The sequence below is a fragment of the Lampetra fluviatilis genome, chromosome 68, assembly GCF_964198595.1.
Source record: "Lampetra fluviatilis chromosome 68, kcLamFluv1.1, whole genome shotgun sequence".
NCBI lineage: Eukaryota > Metazoa > Chordata > Hyperoartia > Petromyzontiformes > Petromyzontidae > Lampetra > Lampetra fluviatilis.
Genome location: NC_136342.1, coordinates 731,827 through 752,929, shown reverse-complemented (window position 1 = coordinate 752,929; position 21,103 = coordinate 731,827). Strand labels below are relative to the sequence as shown.

At 54.6% G+C, this 21,103-nt stretch overlaps 1 protein-coding gene across 2 annotated transcripts; it reads right to left on the bottom strand.

Annotated features, from left to right (window-relative positions):
• Positions 1 to 1,940: 1,940 nt before the first annotated feature.
• Positions 1,941 to 19,973, bottom strand: ALAD (aminolevulinate dehydratase). 2 transcript variants are annotated; one of them, XM_078883050.1, is made up of 12 exons: positions 19,693 to 19,973; positions 14,474 to 14,589; positions 12,986 to 13,036; positions 11,621 to 11,717; positions 10,243 to 10,378; positions 9,510 to 9,593; positions 8,943 to 9,031; positions 7,482 to 7,537; positions 5,687 to 5,774; positions 4,280 to 4,366; positions 3,970 to 4,099; positions 1,941 to 2,083 (listed from the first exon to the last, which is right to left on the bottom strand). In XM_078883050.1, exons 2-12 carry the CDS (start codon positions 14,584 to 14,586, stop codon positions 2,019 to 2,021), a joined length of 996 nt encoding a protein of 331 aa, XP_078739176.1. In that variant the 5' UTR covers positions 14,587 to 14,589; positions 19,693 to 19,973; the 3' UTR covers positions 1,941 to 2,018. The 2 variants fall into 2 exon arrangements, with proteins under 2 accessions (XP_078739176.1, XP_078739177.1); XM_078883051.1 differs by lacking the exon at positions 19,693 to 19,973 and adding an exon at positions 16,176 to 16,196.
• Between the last annotated feature and the right edge of the window lie 1,130 nt (positions 19,974 to 21,103).

The following is a 21,103-nucleotide window of genomic DNA, read 5'->3' as shown; positions in this document are numbered from 1 at the left end:
GTCCGCGCCTCGCGCGAAGCCCCGCCCCCCTCGGCGCCGATTGGTCGACTCGGTGTTGTCGGGGCGGGGGGTGAGGAAACGAGACGCGGGAAACGAGCGCGTGGGGTGGGGGTTGCCCTCCCCTGGCCCCGCCCCCCGGCCCTCTGCCGCTGTGATTGGATGAGAGGGACCCAGATGGGGCGGGGCAGTAAGTCGGTTTAAGTTCCCGCCACTGGAGGTTCACGGGGGGGGGGGTGAGGGCTGCGTTTAAATGAGAATAAAATAACATACACCAACGTTACAACAAAATGCACAGTATAATATAATTTTCTATACAATGTATATACATGTATATTTTGTTCAGTCAATAGCCCATCCAGTGTGTTATAAGGGTCCATTGTCCGGAACGTCAATTATAATGCTCCTTGTAAGGTGACGGTGTTATTATTTGTCTTTCAAATAATTGCAGCGGCTGATTGGTTGGAGGGGACCAGTGGGCGGGGCAATGTGTAGCCCACTTAACGCTGATTGGCTAGAGGGGACCAGTGGGTGTGGCAATTTTTAGCCACCCCCCCCTTTTAGTGGGCGGGGACCGTTAAAGCTCCACCCACTTAACGCTGATTGGTTTGAGGGAGACAGTCGGCGTGGCAATCTTTAGCCACCCCCCTTTTAGTGGGCGGAGAAAGTATTGAAGCTCCACCCACTTAACGCTGATTGGCTGGAGGCCAGTGGGCGTGGAAATGTGGTCCCCCCCCCCCGCGTGGGAGGGGAAAGTATTGAAGCTCCACCCACTTAACGCTGATTGGTTGACAAGTCAGATTGACCACGCCCCTCGCCGTTGATTGGCTCTCGGCAACATTTACAATTCCCTATACAGGCCGGCCAAACTCTAGATCCACTCGGCCAGAAAACTCCATTTTAATCAACCGTCACGTGACTTCGGCCTCTTCAGATTGATACGTTTTTATTTCAATATTCAGTTTCCGATACATTTTTCAGTTTCCTTGCAATTTGTCTGAGGATAATAAAACAAAACATTAGTAATTAGTGCAGATTAAACATTAGAGTAAATAGGTGAGCCCTGCTAAATAACCTGTTAGTGTCTACGATGGAACAGAGTCAAGTTTGAATTCGGTCATAAACCACGATTGCATGAAGACCTCCCCAAGTCACCACCACCACCATGAGCCATCATCAATACGCTGCGAGATGAGGAATGGGGCCGTCCATAAATGACGTCATGCGATTTTGGACCATTTTTGACCCCCCCCCCCCCCTCAAATATGACGTCACAAAGCTCTGCCCCCCCCCCCCCCCCCCAAAAAAAAAAAACATGCTTCAAATCTTCTTGGTTCTTTCGGTAAAGTCACGTAGAAGGGAAGTAATAAAATAATAAAAATAAAACATAATAAAATAATTCTCACGACGTTTCGGCCACAACACAAGCAGCCGTCCTGCCGAAACGTCGTGAGAATTATTTTATTATGTTTTATTTTTATTATTTTATTACTTCCCTTCTACGTGACTTTACCGAAAGAACCAAGAAGATGAATCCCTGCAGTCACGAAAGCTTTAAATCGAAATGCTTCAAATCGCTTTAAACTATTGTCATTGTAGTGCGTATTTAATGTGGCGCTGCACTCTCATGTTGCAGGAGATAAAATTTATTGAAAAGTCAATTTAATTAAGTAGAACGTTATGTCTATATTTATTTATTAAAGTTGCGCATTTTGATGTAAGACGTCACATTTCTCAAACCCCCCCCTCCAACTTTCTAGATTTGAAGCTTTCGTGACTGCAAGGATTCATATTCTTAGGTTTTTTTCGGTAAAGTCACCATGTAGGTAAAAAATTAAAATTAATAAAAGTAAAATAAAATAAAAATCACGACGTTTCGGAGGCAACACAAGCCTCCGTCTCCACGTCACACATCGTCACAAATGTCTGACCCCCCCCCCCTCCCCCCCCAGGTGCGTGATGTCATTTATGGACGGCCCCATTCCCGCGGGGCGAGTTCACGGTGGCCGCCTCTCCTCCTTCTACGCCTCCTCACGCAGCCAGTCCAGCAGCTGGGGCACGAAGTACGTAATGATGATGTCGGCACCTGCGGACACAACACAAAAAAATTGTTTACAAAATTACGAAGTCGAACTTCTTTCGCACCGTACGTTTCAAGTTTCATGTATTAGGTACATAGCCCTGTGAGCCATTTGGCTCTTGAATCGGGTGCAACCGCAACAAACTAAAAAACAAAAACATGAACAAAAAACATCTTAAAGTGACTATGTGCCAGAGGTCGCAACCGGGTACCCGATACCCGTACCCTACCCGATACCCGGCTACCCGTACCCGGCCGGGTACGGGTACGGGTACCGGTTTGCGACCCTGGTGCGGCCGGGTACGGGTAAGGAATCAAAACCCGTTTGCGACCTCTGCTATGTGCAAACAGAAAATCCAAAAAAAGACAGAAAAATATTGCAGAAAAAGCACCGTACACCAACGCTGTGTAACAAAATCCCAGTGGGATGCAAGTCAAACAACAACAACAACAACCACAAGACAACTTAGATTAAGGCCACCAGTCTAACTCCGTACTACAACAACACAAACCTGGCCAAACCGAAAAACTTTTCGAAAATCACCAAAATAAGGCCATAAAAGCAATGAAAACAGCGATCATAGGAACTGTGACCGAATTTTCACAATAAACGGCGTGAACAACATGTACCACCAAACTCTGCAGCACAGCCAAAGATAAAGATCCCCCGCGTAGCCTCCAGCAGGACGTTGCCGGGGCAAGTGCCGTTAGCGCACCAGCTGCGCCTACGGAGGACGCAGCGGCAGGCGGATGTGTTCGCACCGTAACCCGGTGGCTCATTTGAGGCTGAGCCGACGTAGGGGTAGGCCCAGGACCGGCTCAGATAACCGTCGCTGGTGTTTGGCCGGGAGTGAGAATCGAACCCGGGCCACCGGATTTAAAGTGTGGCGCGCTAGCCACGACACCACTGCTCCCCCACTCATCCTCACTCACTCGCTCGCTCACTCTCTCTCACTCACCCCGACTCACTCTCCCCCACTCTGACTCGCTCACCCTCACTCACTCACTCACCTCCACTCGCTCACTCACCCCCACTCACCCTCACTCACTCACTCACCCCCACTCACCCTCACTCACTCACTCTCACTCACCCTGACTCACTCTCCCCCACTCTGGCTCGCTCACCCTCACTCGCTCACTCACCTCCACTCGCTCACTCACCCCGACTCAATCTTACTCACCCCCACTCACCCCCACTCACCCCCACTCACTCACTCACTCACCCTGACTCACTCTCCCCCACTCTGGCTCGCTCACCCCCCACTCGCTCACTCACCCCCACTCGCTCACTCACCCCCACTCGCTCACTCACCCCCACTCGCTCACTCACCCTGACTCTCCCACTCGCTCACTCACCCTCACTCGCTCACTCACAACCCACTCGCTCACTCACCCTGACTCACTCACCCCGACTCACCCTCACTCACCCCGACTCACCCTCACTCACCCAGACTCACCCTCACTCACCCCGACTCACCCTCACTCACCCCGACTCACCCTCACTCACCCCGACTCACCCTCACTCACCCCGACTCACCCTCACTCACCCCGACTCACCCCCACTCACTCACTCACCCTGACTCAATCTCACTCGCCCCCACTCACTCGCTCACTCGCTCACTCACCCTCACTCACTCACTCACCCTGACTCTCCCACTCGCTCACTCACCCTCACTCGCTCACTCACCCCCACTCACTCACTCACCCTGACTCAATCTCACTCGCCCTGACTCACTCTCACTCGCTCACTCACCCTGACTCTCCCACTCGCTCACTCACCCTCACTCGCTCACTCACCCTGACTCACTCACCCCGACTCACCCCCACTCACTCGCTCACCCCCACTCTCGCTCGCTCACCCCCCCCCCCCCTGGCTCCCCCTGGCTCCTCACCGGCACGTGAGAGGCAGGTGAGCGCCTCCATGACTGCGGAGCGCAGCTGGAAGGCTCCGTGCGAGGCCGCGTGGTGCAGCATGGCAAACTCTCCCGACACGTGGTACACCGCCAGAGGCGTGTGCGGGTACTGCACGCAGCACGCAGCACACACACGCAGCACACACGCAGCACACACGCAGCACACACACGCAGTACACACACACACAGAGTGTACACACACACAGTAAACACACACAGAGTACACACACACACACAGTACACACACACACACACACAGAGTACACACACACAGTACACACTCACACACCTTGTCCTTGACCTCCCGGACGATGTCGATGTATGGGAGGCCGGGCTTCACCATCACCACATCGGCTCCTTCACGCACGTCACGCTCCTGCCACACGCCGGCACCACACGGACACACACACGTCACGTACACACACACACGTACACACGCACACGTCACGTACACACACACACACGCACGTCACACACACACACACGTCACGTACACACACACGTCACACACACACACAAGTCACGTACACACACACACGCACGTCACGCACACACACACGTCACGCACACACACACGTCACACACACACACACGTCACGTACACACACACACACACGTCACGTACACACACACACGCACGTCACACACACACACGCACGTCACACACACACGTCACGTACACACACACACGCACGTCACGCTCCTGCCACACACGTCACGTGTACACACACACACGTCACACACACACGTACACACACACACGCACGTCACGCTCCTGCCACACGCGTCACGTACACACACACGTCACGTGTACACACACACACACATCACGTACACACACACACACACACACGTCACGTACACACGTCACGTACACAGACACACGACACGTACACACGCACGCACACACACACACACACGTCACGCACACACACACACGTCACGTGTACACACACACGTCACGTACACAAACACGTCACGTGTACACACACGTACACGTACACACGCACACGTCACGTACACACGTACACGTCACGTACACACACGTACACGTCACGTACACACACACGTCACGTACACACACACGTCACGTACACACACACGTCACGTACACACACACGTCACGTACACACACACACGTCACGTACACACGTACACGTCACGTACACACGTACACGTCACGTACACACACACGTCACGTACACACACACGTCACGTACACACACACGTCACGTACACACACACGTCACGTACACACACACGTCACGTACACACACACGTCACGTACACGTCACGTACACACACACGTCACGTACACACACACACGTCATGTACACACACACACACACACGTCACGTACACACACACACACGTCACGTACACACACACACACACACGTCACGTACACATATTAATTCTCTTCTCGTTATTTTCGCTTTGCGACCTCTGCCCCGGGTTCAACTCGGCCTCGACCGAGGGTACCCGGCGCGGTGCACGCGTAGGAAGCATCGCCGCCGGGGGAGACAAAGACGGTCGGGCGAGCGGGCGTGACGCTGGCCACCCACCAACTCTTCGTGCGCCGTGCCGGCCCTCACCGGCACCGCCGCTGCTCGCTAACAGCTCTTGCCCCGACGGCGTGCTAGAGGCTACGCCGTGTGTGGGGGGGGGGGGGGAGCCTTTGTCTTTGTTATCTCACCACGGCCCTCAGGGCGAGGCCCCTGGCCCCGGGAGGAAGCTGGTAGCACTTGCGGTCTCCAAACGCCGGCGCCGACTTCGCAGCGTCCCTGGAAGACCACGAGGGGTCGTTAGCGTCAACTGTGGCCAGGGGATGTTGACTACCTCGCCTGGTGTGCAGGAGGGCGTGGGTTCGATCCCGACCCTGACGACGCCTGCTGCTGCTGTCTATTTGGAGTTTGCGTGTCTCTCTTTCTCATCATTATTACCATCACGGTCACTAGGAGATGTTGACTCCCTCGCCTGGTACACAGGGGGTCGTGGGTTCGATCCCGACCCTGACGATGCCTGCTGCTGTATATTTGGAGTTTGTGGTGTCTCTCTCATCATCATCATCACAGTGGCTATGAGATGTTGACTCCCTCGCCTGGTACGCAGGAGGTCGTGGGTTCGATCCCGACCCTGACAACGCCTGCTGCTGTATATTTGGAGTTTGCGTGTCTCTCTCATCATCATCATCACGGTGGCTAGGAGATGTTAACTACCTCGCCTGGTACACAGGAGGGCGTGGGTTCGATCCTGACCCTGACGATGTTTGCGTGTCTCTCTCCCCGTGGCCGCGTGGATTTTTCTCCGGGTCCTCCGTTTTTTCCCTCCACGTTTAGAATGGACGTCACGCGTTTTAGAGCACTTGGCCACTCAGCTCAGTGGACCCTTAGCCTGGCATAGTAAACTAAATTCAAGGTTAACGTCCACTCCGAGTGGCCGGAGACCACGACAGATCGAGGCCCTGACGCGCACACACCGTCATCATCACCACCACCACCATCGTCATTTTCTCTCTCTCATACACACACACACACCGTCACCACCATCATCATTGTCTTTCACACACACACACCGTCATCATCACCACCATTGTCTCTCACACACACACACACCGTCACCACCACCACCACCATCGTCATTGTCTCTCTCTCATACACACACACCGTCACCACCATCATCATTGTCTCTCACACACACACACCGTCACCACCATCGTCATTGTCTCTCACACACACACACACACCGTCACCACCACCACCACCACCACCGTCGTCATTGTCTCTCACACACACACCGTCATCATCATCACCACCACCACCACCACCGTCAGTCTCACACACACACACCGTCACCACCACCATCACCATCGTCATTGTCTCACACACACACACCGTCACCACCACCATCGTCATTGTCTCTCGCACACACACACACCGGCTCTCTCGTCTGTGCAATGCCCACCGGTAAAGTGTCGGGTGGACACGAAGATCCTGCTGCTGCCAATTATGTCTGTCTTGTGGGTGAGTGGGTGGGTGGGTGAGTGGGTGGGTGGGTGAGTGAGTGGGTGGGTGAGTGGGTGGGTGAGTAAGTGAGTTAGTGACTGAGTGCGCAAGTGAGTGGGCGAGTGAGTGCGTGTGGGCGAGTGAGTGCGTGGGGACGAGTGAGTGTGTGGGTGAGTGGGTGGATGAGTGAGTGGGTGACTGAGTGGGTGGATGAGTGAGTGGGTGAGCGGGTGAGTGAGTGGGTGAGTGACTAAGTGAGTGAGTGAGTGGTTGAGTGTGTGGGTGAGTGGGTGAGTGGGTTGAGTTTCTGAGTGAGTGAGAGGGCGAGTGAGTGGGTGGGGGTGAGTGAGTGGGTGGGGGAGAGTGGTTGGGTGAGTGAGTTCATGAGTGGGTGGGTGGGTGAGTGAGTGAGTGGGTGAGTGAGTGAGTGAGCGGGCGAGTGGGTAAATTGGCCCTGCTGCAATCTACCCACGATGCACCACTCACCGGAACGGGCCGTAAAAACAGGAAGCGAACTTTGCGCTGTAGCTCATGATGGAGACCTGCGGTCGGATGGACAGGGACAGGAATCGGGGGGGGGGGGGGGTCAGGGTACCGCGCCACGCAGATGGAGTTCCCATGGCAACCGCGAGTCGGTTGCTCAGATGGAGTTCCCATGGCAACCGCGAGTCGGCTGCGCAGATGGAGTTCCCATGGCAACCGCGAGTCGGCTGCGCAGATGGAGTTCCCATGCAACCGTGAGTCGGTTGCGCAGATGGAGTTCCCATGGCAACCGCGAGTCGGCTGCGCAGATGTAGTTCCCATGGCAACCGCGAGTCGGCTGCGTAGAGGTTACCGCGGCAACCTGAATCGGCAAACGGCGGCTGAGCTGAACGCCGAGGCCAAGAAGCTGGACTTGGCGCTCACCGGGTGAGCACTTGGGAGGCCAGCATGAAGGCGTCTCATTTGCAAGGGTGAGTTGAGTGGGTGAGTTGAGAGGGTGAGCGAGCGAGTGAATTGGTGGGCGGGCGAGTGAGTGGGTTGGTGAGTGGGTGAGTTGAGAGGGTGAGCGAGCGAGTGCATTGGTGGGTGGGCGAGTGAGTGGGTTGGTGAGTGGGTGAGTTGAGTGGGTGAGTTGAGAGGGTGAGCGAGCGAGTGAATTGGTGGGCGGGCGAGTGAGTGGGTTGGTGAGTGGGTGAGTTGAGAGGGTGAGCGAGCGAGTGCATTGGTGGGTGGGCGAGTGAGTGGGTTGGTGAGTGAACGAATGAGTGGATGAGTGAGTCAATTAGTGGGTGCGTGAGTGAGTGGGTTGGTGAATGAATGAGTGGATGAGTGAGTGAGTGAATTAGTGGGTGGGCGAGTGAGTGGGTTGGTGAGTGAATGAATGAGTGGATGAGTGAGTGAATTAGTGGGTGGGAGAGTGAGTGGGTTGGTGAGTGAATGAATGGGTGGATGAGTGAGTGAGTGAATTAGTGGGTGCGAGAGTGAGTGGGTTGGTGAGTAAATGAATGAGTGAGTGAGTGAGTGAATTAGTGGGTGCGAGAGTGAGTGGGTTGGTGAGTGAATGAATGAGTGGATGAGTGAGTCAATTAGTGGGTGCGAGAGTGAGTGGGTTGGTGAGTGAATGAATGAGTGGATGAGTGAGTGAGTCAATTACTGGGTGGGTGATTGAGTGAGTGGGTTGGTGAGTGAGTGAATGAGTGGGTGGGTTGGTGAGTGAGTGAATGAGTGGGTTGGTGAGTGAGTGGATGAGTGAGTCAATTACTGGGTGCGTGATTGAGTGAGTGAATGAGTGAGTGGGTTGGTGAGTGAGTGAATGAGTGGGTTGGTGAGTGAGTGAATTCATGGGTGAGTGAGTGAATGAGTGAGTGAGTGCCAACATCGGGGTTCGTGCAAAGCGCTGTGGTCCAGTGCTCGAGTGGTGCCGAGTGTCAGCGTGAGGGTTGGGGCTCGACGGAGCTCCGGCACCTGATTGGCCATGCCGTTGTCGATGAGGATGCGCTTGATGGCTCCGATCCTGCCGTCCATCATGTCACTCGGCGCGATCACCTGGCAGCCTGGCTCACAACATCCGGCACGGCACGGCACGGCGTCAACCACGTCGACTTCCTCCTCCTCTCCGTGCCTCGGCTTGTCGAGCCGATGTGTGGGCGCGTGAGTGTGTCTGTGTGTGTCTGCGTGTGTCTGTGTGTGTTTCTCTGTGTGTGTTTCTCTGTGTGTGTGTCTGTGTGTGTGTGTCTGTGTGTCTGTGTGTTTCTCTGTGTGTGTCTGTGTGTGTCTGTGTGTGTATGTGTGTCTGTGTGTGTATGTCTGTGTGTGTTTCTCTGTGTGTGTCTGTGTGTGTGTGTCTGTGTGTGTGTGTGTCTATGTGTTTCTCTGTGTGTCTGTGTGTCTGTGTGTCTTTGTGTGTCTGTGTGTGTGTGTCTGTGTGTGTGTGTCTGTGTGTGTGTGTCTGTGTGTGTCTGTGTGTGTGTGTGTTTGTCAGGAGCCTCCCGTGTGAAGGAGGCGCCGCTGTGGGCCGGAGGCTCCCCTCACCGGCTTTGGCGTAAGCCAGCGCCACCTCGGCCAGACGCTGGCACGAAGCTTCGTTGTCCAGAGTCCCGTCCGCTCGCAGGATGCCTAGGTCACGCACGGCGCACGGCACACGGCACACGCACACGGCACACACACGGCACACACACGGCACACGACACGCACACGACACGCACACGACACGCACACGACACGCACAAGACACGCACACGGCACACGACACACGCACAGCACACGACACGCACACGGCACACGACCCACACACATCACAGAGCGTGAGGAGCAGCGTGATAGAGGCCTCTGTGGATGAGGAGGAGGCTCGTGAAAGACGCTACCGGGCAGTGCCAGGCTAGGTGCACTCCGAGGCTACCGGGCGGTTGGAGGCAGTCGCCCTCCGGCAACAGCGGAGGGGCGGAGGAGCGACGCTCACAACAACGAGCGGAGCGCCCGGCGGCTAAAGCACAGCGAGTTGCCACAGTGCGGGGCATGGGTGGTGCATTACGGCAGCCATCTCAGTCAGTCGACCCACGGCACCACACCACCTGGATCCGTCCCGTGTCCTCCTGCCCGCGGCGAGCCTTCCACACACACTCCACATCGTGACCTCCAAGCGCACCTAGCCTGGCACAGTCGCCGCGGTGACGTCACCGCCACTTAATGGCGGCCGGCGTCAGCGTGTACGGAGAGCGATGGCGTTCGCCGCCGATCCCGTGCGCGGCGTGGAAGCCGTCGTTACCGCAGTGCCCGTGGCTGGTGTAGGGGCACAGGCAGACGTCGCACGCCACCAGGAGGCCCGGGAAGAGGGCGCGGAGTGCACGGGCGGCGAGGATGGCCGGGCAGGCCGGGCAGTCGGCGCTGGAGCCTCTGGCGTCCTTCACGAGACAAAGGCGCAGGATGTGACAGACTGTCGGGGCAAGTGCTGTTAGCGAGCAACATCTACGAAGGCTACCGGCGCTGTGGCGCACGAGGGGGTGGGTGGTCAGCACCACGCCCGGCCGCCTTTGTCTCCCCCAGTGGCGATGTTTTTACGCGTCACACCCAGGTACTCGTTTGAGGCCGAGGCGACCTAGGAGAGGCCCAGTACCGGTTCAGATAAATCGTCACCGGTGTTGGCCGTGAGCGGGAATCGAACTCGGGGCGCCGGGTTCGTGGCGCAGCGTAGCGCTAACCGCTGCACCACCGCTCCCCACACACACAGAGACACGGGGGGGGGGGATATACACAGAGTCTCAGAGGAGACTCACAGAGACTCACAGAGGCTCACAGAGATACACAGAGATACACAGAGATTCACAGTGATACACAAAGTCTCAGAGGAGACACACAGAGACTCACAGAGACACACAGAGATACACAGAGACACACAGAGATACACAGAGACTCACAAAGATACACAGAGACACACAGAGGCTCACAGAGATTCACAGAGCCTCACAGATATACACAGAGACTCACAGAGCCTCACAGAGATACACAGAGACTCACAGAGCCTCACAGAGATACACAGACTCACAGGAGATTCACAGAGACTCACAGAGACTCACAAAGGTACACAGACTCACAGGAGACTCACAAGAGATTCACAGAGATACACAGAGCCTCGTAGGAGACTCACAGAGACTCGCAGAGACTCAGAGATACACAGAGACTCACAGAGACTCACAGAGACTCACAGAGACTCACAGACTCACAGGAGATTCACAGAGACTTACAAAGATACACAGAGATACACAGAGACACACAGAGATACACAGAGATACACAGAGACTCGTAGGAGACACACAGAGACACACAGAGACACACAAAGATACACAGAGCCTCGTAGGAGACTCACAGAGACACACAGAGACTCACAGAGACACACAGAGACACACAGAGACCCACAGAGCCTTGTAGGAGACTCACAGAAACTCACAAAGACACACAGAGACACACAGAGACACACAGAGACTCACAGAGACACACAGAGACACACAGAGACACACAGAGACACACAGAGACACACAGAGACACACAGAGACACACAGAGACACACAGAGCCTTGTAGGAGACTCACAGAGAACCCAGTGAGAGAGACAGACACCCAGACCCAGGCCTCGAACCCAGGCAGTCACCTTGGGGAGCTTTGCAGGGACCCCGAATATGAGCACGGCCTTGAGGCCGTTCGTGACGAGGGGTTCCAGCACAGGCCCCAGCCTGTTCACTCCGTACCTGACGACGACAAAGACCCCCCCACCCCGCACAGCCTGCTCAGACGCTTGCGAGCAGAACCCACGGGGGGCGGCACGTGGCGTGGGTGGGTTGGTGGGTGGGTTGGTGGGTTGGTGGGTGGTGGGTGGGTGAGTGGGTGGGTGGGTGTGTGGGTGGGTGGTGGGTGGGTGAGTGTGTGGGTGAGTGTGTGGGTGGGTGGTGAGTGGGTGGGTGGGTGGTTGGGTGGTGGGTGGTGGGTGGATGGTGGGTGGGTGGGTGGTGGATGGTGGGTGGGTCGGTGGTGGGTGGGTGGGTGGGTTGGTGGGTGGGTGGTGGGTGGGTCGGTGGTGGGTGGGTTGGTGGGTGGTGGGTCATTCGTAAAAGTCGAAGGCGGTATAGTACTATAGTAAGAGCAAGTGCAGAATCACTGAACCGGAATTGATCGCTTGAAAGCGTTTAGCGCGGGGGCCTTGACATTGTGGGGCCCGCAGCTACTACATGTGTAGCTACTACATATCACAGACACACACACAGACACACACACTCACTAACACACACAGAGACACTCACACAGACAGACACACTCACTAACACACACAGACAAACACAGACACACAGACACAAACCACAGACACACTCACTAACACACACTCACTAACACACACTCACCAACACACACTCACCAACACACACTCACTAACACACACTCACCAACACACACTCACCAACACACACTCACCAACACACACTCACCAACACACACTCACCAACACACACTCACCAACACATACACACACAGACACACACACACTCACTCACTAACACACACTCAGACACACACACTCGCTAACACACTCACTAACACACACACAGACACACACTAACACACAGACACACAAAGATCCCCCATATAGCCTTAACAGACTGTAGGGGCAAGTGCTGTTAGCGAGCACCTATGAAGGCCGCAACGGCACACGAGGGGGTGGGTGGCCAGCACCACGCCCGACCGCCTTTGTCTCCCTAGTGGCAATGTTTACACACCGCACCAGGTACTCATTTGAGGCCGAGTCGACGTAGAGGAGGCCCAGGACCGGTTCAGATAATCGCCATTGGTGTTGGCCGTGAGCAGGAATCGAACTCGGGTCGCCGGGTTCATAGCGCAGCGCGCTAACCACTACACCACCGCTCCCCACAAGACACACGCACAGACACACACTAACACACACAGACACACACAGACACACAGACACACACACACAGACACACACACACACAGGTGTTCCACTGACCTGGCCAGCCCAGGTAAACTTGCAATGGGCTCAAGCCCATCAGCATCATCCCTGCGGGAGAGAGAAACATCACAACCCGAGTTAGATTCCTACTCATGGCCAACATCAGCGGCCAACATCAACGCTGCACCACGAGATGTGTGTGTGTGTGACTCGCTGCTGTTGAGTGATATCAGAGCTGGTCCTGGGCTGGGCATCACCTAGGTCGACTCAGCCCTAAGTGCGCACAGTGTGTGATGTGGACACTTCAGCAAGAGAGACTTGAAGGTGGCGTCGGGCGTGGTGCTGGTAGCCACCCACCCCGGCAGCCCTCGTAGGCGCCGCTCTCTAACAGCACTTGCCCCTACAGCCCGTGAAGGCTACACGGGGGACCTTTGTGTAGGGGGAGCGGTGGTTTAGCGGTTAGCGCGTTACGCTACGAGCCCGGCTGCGACCCGAGTTCGATTCCCGCTCACAGCCAACACCGGTGACGATTATCTGAACCGGTCCTGGGCTTCCCCTAGGTCAACTCGGCCACAAATGAGGGGTACCTGGTACGGTGTGTAGTAAAACATCGTCACTGGGGGGGAGACAAAGGCGGCCGGGCGTGGTGCTGGCCCAAGGTGACCGCCTGGGTTCGAGCCCTGGGTCTGGGCGTCTCTCTCAGCCAGTTCTCTTTGAGGCTCGAAATCTCTGCGAGTCTCTGTGAGTCTCTGTGAGTCTCTGTGTGTCTCTACGTGAGTCTGTGTGTCTCTGTGAGTCTCTGTATCTCTGTGAGTCTCTGTGAGTCTCCTATGAGGCTCTGTGTGTCTCTACGTGAGTCTGTGTGTCTGTGTGTCTCTGTGAGTCTCTGTATCTCTCTGTGAGTCTCTGTGAGTGAGTCTCTGTGAGTGAGTCTCTGTGAGTGAGTCTCTGTGTGTCTCTACGTGTGTCCGTGAGTCTCTGTGAGTGAGTCTCTGTGAGTCTCTGTGAGTGAGTCTCTGTGAGTGAGTCTCTGTGAGTGAGTCTCTGTGAGTGAGTCTCTGTGAGTGAGTCTCTGTGAGTGAGTCTCTGTGAGTGAGTCTCTGTGAGTGAGTCTCTGTGAGTGAGTCTCTGTGAGTGAGTCTCTGTGTGTCTCTACGTGTGTCCGTGAGTCTCTGTGGGTCTCTGTGAGTCTCTGTGAGTCTCTGTGAGTCTCTGTGAGCATCTGTGAGTCTCTGTGAGTCTCTGTGAGTCTCTGTGAGTCTCTGTGGGTCTCTGTGAATCTCTGTGAGCATCTGTGAGTCTCTGTGAGTCTCTGAGTATCTGTGTGTCTGTGTGTCTCTGTGAGTCTCTGTGATTCTCTGTGAGTCTCTGTGAGTCTCTGTGGGTCTCTGCGAGTATCTGCGAGTCTCTGCGAGCCTCTGCGTATCTGTGTATCTCTGGGCCTTCATAGGGCGCTGCTGCTGCTGCTCCTCGCTAACGGCACTTGCCCCCCCCCCTACAGCCCGTCCAGAGGCTGCACGGGGGACCTTTGTCTGTGTGCCTCACGTGACGAAGAGCGGGTAGACCAGGTTGTCGGCGCTGAAGGCGGCGCCGTTCCCCTGCCAGCGCCGCAGCACGGCGTGGTGGTACCCCCCGTGCAGCAGGGAACGGGGGTCCATCGCCTGAGCACAGAGCAAGCAGCAGCAGCAGTAGTAGTAGTAGCAGCAGCAGCAGCAGTAGCAGCAGCAGTAGTAGTAGCAGCAGCAGCAGTAGTAGCAGCAGCAGCAGTAGCAGCAGCAGCAGTAGTAGTAGTAGCAGCAGCAGCAGTAGCAGCAGTAGTAGTAGCAGCAGCAGCAGTAGTAGCAGCAGCAGCAGTAGTAGTAGTAGCAGCAGCAGTAGCAGCAGTAGTAGTAGCAGCAGCAGCAGCAGCAGTAGCAGCAGCAGTAGTAGCAGTAGGAGCAGCAGCAGCAGTAGTAGCAGCAGTAGCAGCAGCAGCAGCAGTAGTAGCAGCAGCAGCAGTAGCAGCAGCAGCAGTAGTAGTAGCAGCAGCAGCAGTAGCAGCAGCAGCAGCAGCCAGCAGTAGCAGCAGCAGCAGTAGCAGTAGCAGCAGCAGCAGTAGCAGTAGTAGCAGCAGTAGTAGTAGTAGCAGTAGTAGTAGCAGCAGTAGCAGCAGCAGCAGTAGCAGCAGCAGTAGACACAGCAACAACAGCAGCAGCAGTAGCATCAGCAGTAGCAGCAGCAGACACAGCAGCAGCAGACACAGCAGCAACAGCAGCAGCAGACACAGGAACAGCAGCAGTAGCAGCAGCAGTAGCAGCAGCAGCAGGAGCAGCAGCAGCAGGAGCAGCAGGAGCACACGGTGAGGCTCGCAACCGCACAGGGAGATGACGAAGTGTGAACAGAATCAGAATCTGTGTTGATCCTGGAAGAGAAATCCGATGAGCTATGAAGCTCTTTTTGTTGCAGTCGTCCAGTCGGGGCGGGTCAGAAAGTTCCAACAACCAACAACACGAAAAAAATCGTATAGGAAAGGTAAACAAATCAATAAGAAATAAAATTAAAATTCATTCATAATCAACGTTTTTTGGGTTTAGATCGCGTTATTTTAAATGTGTCGTAACCCTCCACCACCCGACACGGCCAATCAGTAAAAAAGTGTCACGTTGACAAAATAGTTCACTACTTTAGCTCACCGGTGTGTTGAAGCGTGAAACCACAACATTTACAATGTTTGAGTAGCACGACGTTTTGCTGGTAATTGCATCTGGAGAATTGCCCGATGATGCTGGATGCAATCACCAGCGAAACGTCGTACAACTCAAAAATAGTAAATGTTGTGGTTTCATGCTTCAACACACCGGTGGGCTAAAGCAGTGAACTATTTTGTCTTTTGTCATCAACGTGACACTTTTTCTGCTGATTGGCCGTACCGGGTGGTGGAGGGTTACGACACATTTATAAATAACGCGATCTAAACCCAAAAAACGTTGATGATTATGAATAATATTGTTCGCGAAAGCTTCGTGCGTGTTAAACGGACTAAAATGAAACTCAACAACATTTTTTTGTACCAGAAAATAGAAACCTCTGAGCTATGCAGCTTCTTTCACAAGCGACCTGGCCACAACAAATGTCTCACAAAGTTCCCCCGTGTAGCCTTAACAGACTGTAGGGGCAAGTGCTGTTAGCGAGCACCTATGCAGGAGCCTCACACACACACACACACAAGGACAGGTAGCCCCCCGAGAAAAACGAGCGTCCCACTCACGAACGATCCGTCAGGAGATGCCATCGCTTTAGAACCGCGGCGTTTCGGCTCACCTCACGAACTCTGATGTTGCGTCAGAGAAAGCAGTCGTCTCCCCCCCCTCTCTCTCTGTCTCTCTTCGCGCCCCCCCTGCTTTATCTACAACACGTGTCTCTCTTATCTCTCTCGGTCTTATCTTCTCGTGCCAACTCTCATCCAGCACCACCAACACTCTGGGTTCGAGCCCTGGGTCTGGGTGTCTCTCTCTCTGTGGGTTCACAATGGCCGTGTCAGAGACACTGAGAGTCTGGGTTCAAGCCCTGGGTCTGGGTGTCTCTCTCAGTGGGTTCACAATGGCCGTGTCAGAGGCACAGAGACCCTGGGTTCGAGCCCTGGGTCTGGGTATCTCTCTCTCAGGGGGTTCACAATGGCCGTGTCAGAGGCACAGAGACCCTGGGTTCGAGCCCTGGGTCTGGGTGTCTCTCTCTCAGGGGGTTCACAGTGGCCGTGTCAGAGACACTGAGAGTCTGGGTTCAAGCCCTGGGTCTGGGTGTCTCTCTCTCAGTGGGTTCACAATGGCCGTGTCAGAGACACTGAGACCCTGGGTCTGGGTGTCTCTCTCTCTGTGGGTTCACGATGGCCGTGTCAGAGACACTGAGAGCCTGTGTTCGAGCCCTGGGTCTGGGTGTCTCTCTCTCTCTCAGTGGGATCACAATGGCCGTGTCAGAGACACTGAGAGTCTGGGTTCAAGCCCTGGGTCTGGGTGTCTCTCTCTCAGTGGGATCACAATGGCCATGTCAGAGGCACAGAGAGCCTGGGTTCGAGCCCTGGGTCTGGGTGTCTCTCTCTCTCTCTGTGGGTTCACAATGGCCGTGTCAGAGACACGGAGACCCTGGGTTCGAGCCCTGGGTCTGGGTGTCTCTCTCAGGGGGTTCACAATGGCCGTGTCAGAGACACAGAGACCCTGGGTTCGAGCCCTGGGTCCTGGCGGTCCACATTGGCCATGCCAGGGATGCTGAGCCAGCGCCGCTGAGATCCAGGATTAAAATTCCCTCTCGCCTGGCGCGTGATTACTCCGTATCTGATGGCAGCCGGCGAGCAACAATGTCGCAATCATAGCAACTGCCACAATTACTCAACCTCGCTTGCTCGCCCCCGCTCATCCCCGGTGATAGCGCCATCATCATCATCACCATCACCGGCCAGGGTCTCTCCACTGCTGGATGAAGGCCTAAGCCACCGCCGCCGCCTGTTACGATGCACCCAGCTCGTTCACACGAGGCCGATATCCCCGAGCAGGTGGTGGAAATTCCACATTCCTATGACGGGGAAGAGTCCCGGTGGGTTCACAATGTGCATGTGCAACACCACCACCATCACCACCACGGTCACGATCCGTGACCAGTGCGTCCCTTCAAGCGACGTCGTCACGGTGGCGGTTACTTCGGGGGGGCTAAAACTTGCTGAAGCTTGCTGATGAGTGCTGATGAGTGCTGATGAGTGCTGATGAGTGCCGGCGAAGCCGAAGCCGGCATCTTGTCGACACTGCTGGAAGGTTTCATTGTCTGGCAGGCGGAACGCTCACGGTGTGATGCGCTGGTGGGGGTCCGAAGCTTGCTGATGAGTGCTGAAGCTTGCTGATGAGTGCTGATGAGTGCCGGCGAAGCCGAAGCCGGCGTCTTGTCGACACTGCTGGAAGGTTTCGTTGTCTGGCAGGCGGAACGCTCACGGTGTGATGCGCTGGTGGGGGTACATCGCGGCCGGGGGGCGTGCTGTTGGCCTGCACCATCCCTCATGCGTCTCTTCAGTTTCAGTCATGAGGTACGACCTTTACTACCCCCTGTTCACACACCACACCAGTTACTCGTTTGAGGCTGAGTCGACCTAGGCTGAGGCCCAGGAGCGGTTGATATAATCGTCAGCGGTGGTGGCCGTGAGCGGGAATCGAACTCGGGTCGCCGGGTTCGTAGCGCGACACCGCTACGCTACAACGCGTTACGCTTCCACGTGCGCGGGTCACGTGACAGATGTGACGTCACAGCTCACTTGTCGTGCAAAAAAATCAATGCATTATTGAGCTCCCCCCCCCACACCAAAAAAAAACCACAAAAGTGTATTTTTATAATTTGTCCATGGTGTACAGTCTGGACAGTACCCACATGGCAAATTTCAAGTTTGTTGCATGTCGGGAAGTACGCTAAACATGTTGAACAGACGCACATAATCACAACTTTGCCTTTTATATTTATGGAGAATTATGTATATGGAGATAACCCTGTGAGCCATGCGGCTCTTGACTCGGGTGCAACAAAACAAACAAACACACGCACAAGAAACATCTTAGAGTGACTACACGCAACAGAAAAATCATAGGCGCTGCTACTCGCTAACAGCACTTGCCCGAACAGTCTATTAAGGCTACACGGGGGATCTCTGGCTGTGTAATTATGCACCGTGTGTGAGAGAAATGTCATTGTGACGCTCACCTCGTCAATCACCCACTCACTCACCCACTCACTCACCCACTCACTCACTCACCTAGCCACCCACCCACTCACCAACTCACTCACTCACCAACTCACTCACCCACCCACTCACTCACCCACCCACTCACCAGCTCACTCACCCACCCACTCACCCACCCACTCACTCACCTACTCACTCACCTAGCCACCCACCCACTCACCAACTCACTCACCCACCTACTCATTCACCCACTCACTCACCAGCTCACTCACCCACCCACTCACCCACCCACTCACCAGCTCACTCACCCACCCACTCACCCACCCACTCACCCACCCACTCACTCACCTACTCACTCACCTAGCCACCCACCCACTCACCAACTCACTCACCCACCTACTCATTCACCCACTCACTCACCCACTCACTCACTCACCATCTCACTCACGCACCTAGCCACCCACCCACTCACCAACTCACTCACCCACCTACTCACCCACTCACTCACCCACCATCTCATTCACTCACTTAGCCACCCACTCACTCACCCTCTCACTCACCCACCAATTCACTCACCCACTCACTCACCTAGCCACCCACTCACTCACCAATTCCCTCACTCACCAACTCCTCACTCACAAAATCCTTCACTCACCAACTCACCCACTCACCTACTTATAGACATTCGCCGTGAGCGGGAAACTCGGGCCGCTCCCCACACACAAAGTCACACCCACACTCACCAAATCACTCACCCACTCACCTAAACACTCACCCACTCACCTAAACCCACCCACTCACCTAAACCCACCCACTCACCTAATCACCCACTCACCTAAACAATCACCCACTCACCTAAACACTCACCTACTCACCCACACACTCACCCACTCACCTAAACACTCACCCACTCACCTAAACACTCACCCACTCACCTACTCACCCACTCACCTAATCACCCACTCACCTAATCACCCACTCACCCATTCATTGGCCCATCCCCATCCCTCTCATCACCTCCCCAAACGCCGACATCAGCACGGCAACTACAACGCACATGCACGGCGCTTACCTGGCTTCTAGCTGCCGTAGAGCAGCTGTAGTAGCTGCTGTAGTGTAGCTGTAGTAGTGGTAGCTGCTGTAGCTGCTGCAGTATAGTAGCTGTAGCTGATGTAGTAGTGGTAGCTGCTGTTGCTTGAGTATAGTAGCTGTAGTAGTGTAGTGGTAGCTGCTGTACCTGCAGTATAGCAGCTGTAGTAGTGTAGTGGTAGCTGCTGTAGCTGCAGTATAGTAGCTGCTGTAGTATAGTGGTAGTGTAGCTGTAGCTGCAGTATAGTAGCTGCTGTAGTATAGTAGCTGTAGCTGTGGTAGTAGTGGTAGCTGCTGTTGCTTGAGTATAGTAGCTGTAGTAGTGTAGAGTAGCTGCTGTACCTGCAGTATAGTAGCTGCTGTAGTATAGTGATAGCTGCTGTAGTAGTGGTAGTGTAATAGTAGCTGCAGTATAGTAGATGCTGTAGTTGTAGCTGCTGTAGTTTCGTAGTAGTTTTAATGTAGCTGTAGCAGCAGCAGCAGCTCCTGTGACTGAACTTGGAGTCAAATTCAACTTTAAGGGGGGCCGCAGGCGGATGACGTCACCGGAGATGGGCGGTGGGCGGGGCCTCACCCCGCAGCCAATGGGAGCTCAGGAGCCCCCAGATCACGTGCGGCACGTGTAAACCTGCTTCACGACAATCGTCGCGACATGTGAACCTGCTTTATGACTGCCCTCGCGACATATAGACCTGCTTTACGACAGCAATACCTACTTTACGACAGCCCTCGCGACGTGCAGACCTGCTTTACGGCAGCAACACCTGCTTTACGATAACGTATTTTTACGGTACCAATTCGTGCTTTCCGACATCCCGCTTTACGGCAGCAATACCTACTTTACGATAACTGTCGCGACGCCCAGACTGATTTACGACAGCCCTCGCGACCAACTTTACGGCAGCAACACCTGCTTTACAACCTACTTTACGGCAGCAAAAACTGCTTTACGACTATTTAAAGCTTTCTTGACTGCAGGGATTCGTATTCTTGGTTCTTTCGGTAAAGCCACGTAGAAGGGAAATAATTAAATAATGTTTTTTTTTATATATATACAAAAATATGTATTGTTAATAAAATAGTACAAAAAATATTCGTTAAATTTTATTGTTTTATATATTTTTTTATTCCCTTCTACGTGACTTTACCGAAAGAACCAATAATATGAATCCCTGCAGTCACGAAAGCTTTAAATCGAAACCCAACACAGCTGTTTTGTTGCCAGAAAAAAGGGGCCGTCCATAAATGACGTCACGCACCTACGGGGGGGGGTCAGACATTTGTGACGATGTGTGACGAGGGCGGGGGGGGGGTGAGAAATGTGACGTCACATCAAAATGCGCAACTTTAATAAATAAATATAGACAACACGTTCTACTTAATTAAATAGACTT